This window comes from Vigna unguiculata, chromosome 10 (assembly GCF_004118075.2).
Source record: "Vigna unguiculata cultivar IT97K-499-35 chromosome 10, ASM411807v1, whole genome shotgun sequence".
NCBI lineage: Eukaryota > Viridiplantae > Streptophyta > Magnoliopsida > Fabales > Fabaceae > Vigna > Vigna unguiculata.
Window position 1 is genome coordinate 36,899,366 of NC_040288.1, and position 2,175 is coordinate 36,901,540.

Here is a 2,175-nt window from a genome sequence, read left to right on the forward strand (position 1 = left end):
TATAATATAAAGAATTGGATTTTTTTTAATATTTGATTACTTTATAAATAATTGGTTTTCTTATATACGGGTTTAGAGGAAGTAATATTCTATATTAAGAGTAAACAATCTTAATCTTAAGAGAAAACAAAGTTTTGAAAAAACTTAATGATTAATAAATATATTATTTTCTTATTTATTCTTTATGTATCGACAATATTATTTAATTTTTATATATGAAAATATAAAAAACTATTGATAATTCTTAAAATAATTATTATCAAAATAACAACTTTATCATATATAAAATTTATAATTTGATAATAATAACAATATATCATTGATATACTTAACTTGTCTAAGTAAATTATTTCTAAGAAATTCCCATGTTTTAAGTATAGCAATTTTAACCCTCAAAATATCTTATTTAATTTTGATCTCACTTTGGACTAAACAACCGTGAGAAACAATATTTATTTATGATGAAAAAAATATCAAAACAACCGTTTTTATTTTTGTGATAAACATTAAACAAACTTTGACCAGTGAGAAACTAAATAGCAACATTTAGCAAAAAAAAAAAGAAGTTGCCAAATTTAATGATCTATTGCCCACTTATATATTTCTTTTAAAAATTAAAAATATATATTAATTGCCCCATTTAATTATCTATTGCCAAATTTACAAGATCTTGATTTATTATAGATATGATGTGATGATCACAAGTGTCCTTGATGAGAGGTAAGCAAGCAACAAATTAAATTCCAACCAACCTTTCCTATTTTCTCTAATAACCTCTTAGAGTGACACGATCCATCCACAATGATGCCATCATCATCACCCGCCACGATCAAACGGTGCAGATCGAGTCACAGTTATGGTCTTCAACTTAGACCCCGAATTCAGGGAAAAATTACCCTTCATCTCTCTCTACACTTTGTCCTATATATCATCAGTTTCAAGTGTTGGGCATACATAGCATGAGTAGTTCTAGTTCTCACCATCAACCATGTCCAACGATCCAAGGTCTCTGAGTCACTCCTTTCTACCTCACTTCAACATGGCGATAGCTGACTCAGAACCTTGGTCGTTCCTCACCCTCGTTTTCCTGTGACCTTTTTTTTTCTCTTTCGAACAAAACATCCTGAAACTCACGAACCTTGGGGTGGGTTTTTTTTTTGTGTTGGTTTCCCTGTCTTTGTTGCAGAAAATGGGCATGGGGGAGAAGAGTCCGAGGAGTTTCCAATTGCACCATCGTGATGGGAAGAAGCAGGATTTCAGAGGGGTGCCAAAAGGGTGCATGGCGATCAAAGTTGGTCAAGGAGAAGAGCAACAAAGGTTCGTGGTTCCTGTGATGTACATCAACCACCCTCTCTTCATGCAGCTTCTGAAGGAGGCAGAGGAAGAATACGGTTTCGACCAGAAGGGAACCATAACCATCCCTTGCCATGTTGAGGAATTCAGAAACGTTCGAGGCTTGATTGATAGGGACAAGTCCCTTCACCACCACCACCACAACCATGTTGGTTGCTTTGGCTTCTGAATTCTGCTCCAAACCAAGGTTTTCAAATATGGTTTTTGTTGCTCCCAGCATCAAGCTTTTTGGGGTCTTTTGTCCACAGTTTTCTAAATGTTCAGAATTCTGAAGAAACTGTTTGGGTGGAACCATGGAGAAAGAATCGATCTTGGACTGCAAATCGGCACCCCCCTTTAGTTTTTTCAATGATTATCTCATGTAAATTTGGTAGCTTTTAGATTTTTTTTGGTAGTGTTTGGTTTATGTGAAAGAAAAGCTCCTTAGGTAGGTGATGGTGAAGACAACAGAATGTTGCTTCTTCCAATTGTACTTACTTTTTTCTATATTGTTAGGAATCGTTATGGAAAAAGGAGATGCTTTTCTTTTCTTTTCTATTCTTTTTCTTGCGAAGAATTTTTCACGCGCTGGAATAATTGGTACACCACTCTTTCTGGAAAGGGAAGAAATCGAAAAAAGAAGGAATTGACGGTAAGTAGGGCCGAAATTTTGTTTCTTTACCTTCTTTTGAGTCACTGAATTCGTCTCACTGTAACACATGGGGTTCCATTCTTAATTAATCTCTGATTAGGGAAAAAAATCAAGCCTTTCTGTCACTGTAGGTGATGGGGCTTGTGAATTGGGGTTACATTCTTGATTAAGCTGAGATTATGAAAATTTGT

The 2,175-nt window shown here is 34.5% G+C and overlaps 1 protein-coding gene across 1 annotated transcript; it reads left to right on the forward strand.

Annotated features, from left to right (window-relative positions):
- The first annotated feature begins 960 nt into the window (after positions 1-960).
- Positions 961-1,890, forward strand: LOC114165746 (auxin-responsive protein SAUR32). The gene has a single exon (XM_028050317.1). The coding sequence runs from the start codon at positions 1,190-1,192 to the stop codon at positions 1,520-1,522; it is 333 nt and encodes a 110-aa protein (XP_027906118.1). The 5' UTR covers positions 961-1,189; the 3' UTR covers positions 1,523-1,890.
- The last annotated feature ends 285 nt before the right edge of the window (positions 1,891-2,175 follow it).

Coding starts and splice junctions, on each gene's coding strand:
- LOC114165746 (XM_028050317.1), top strand. CDS start 1,190: ATGGGCATGGGGGAGAAGAGTCCGAGGAGTTTCCAATTGCACCATCGT.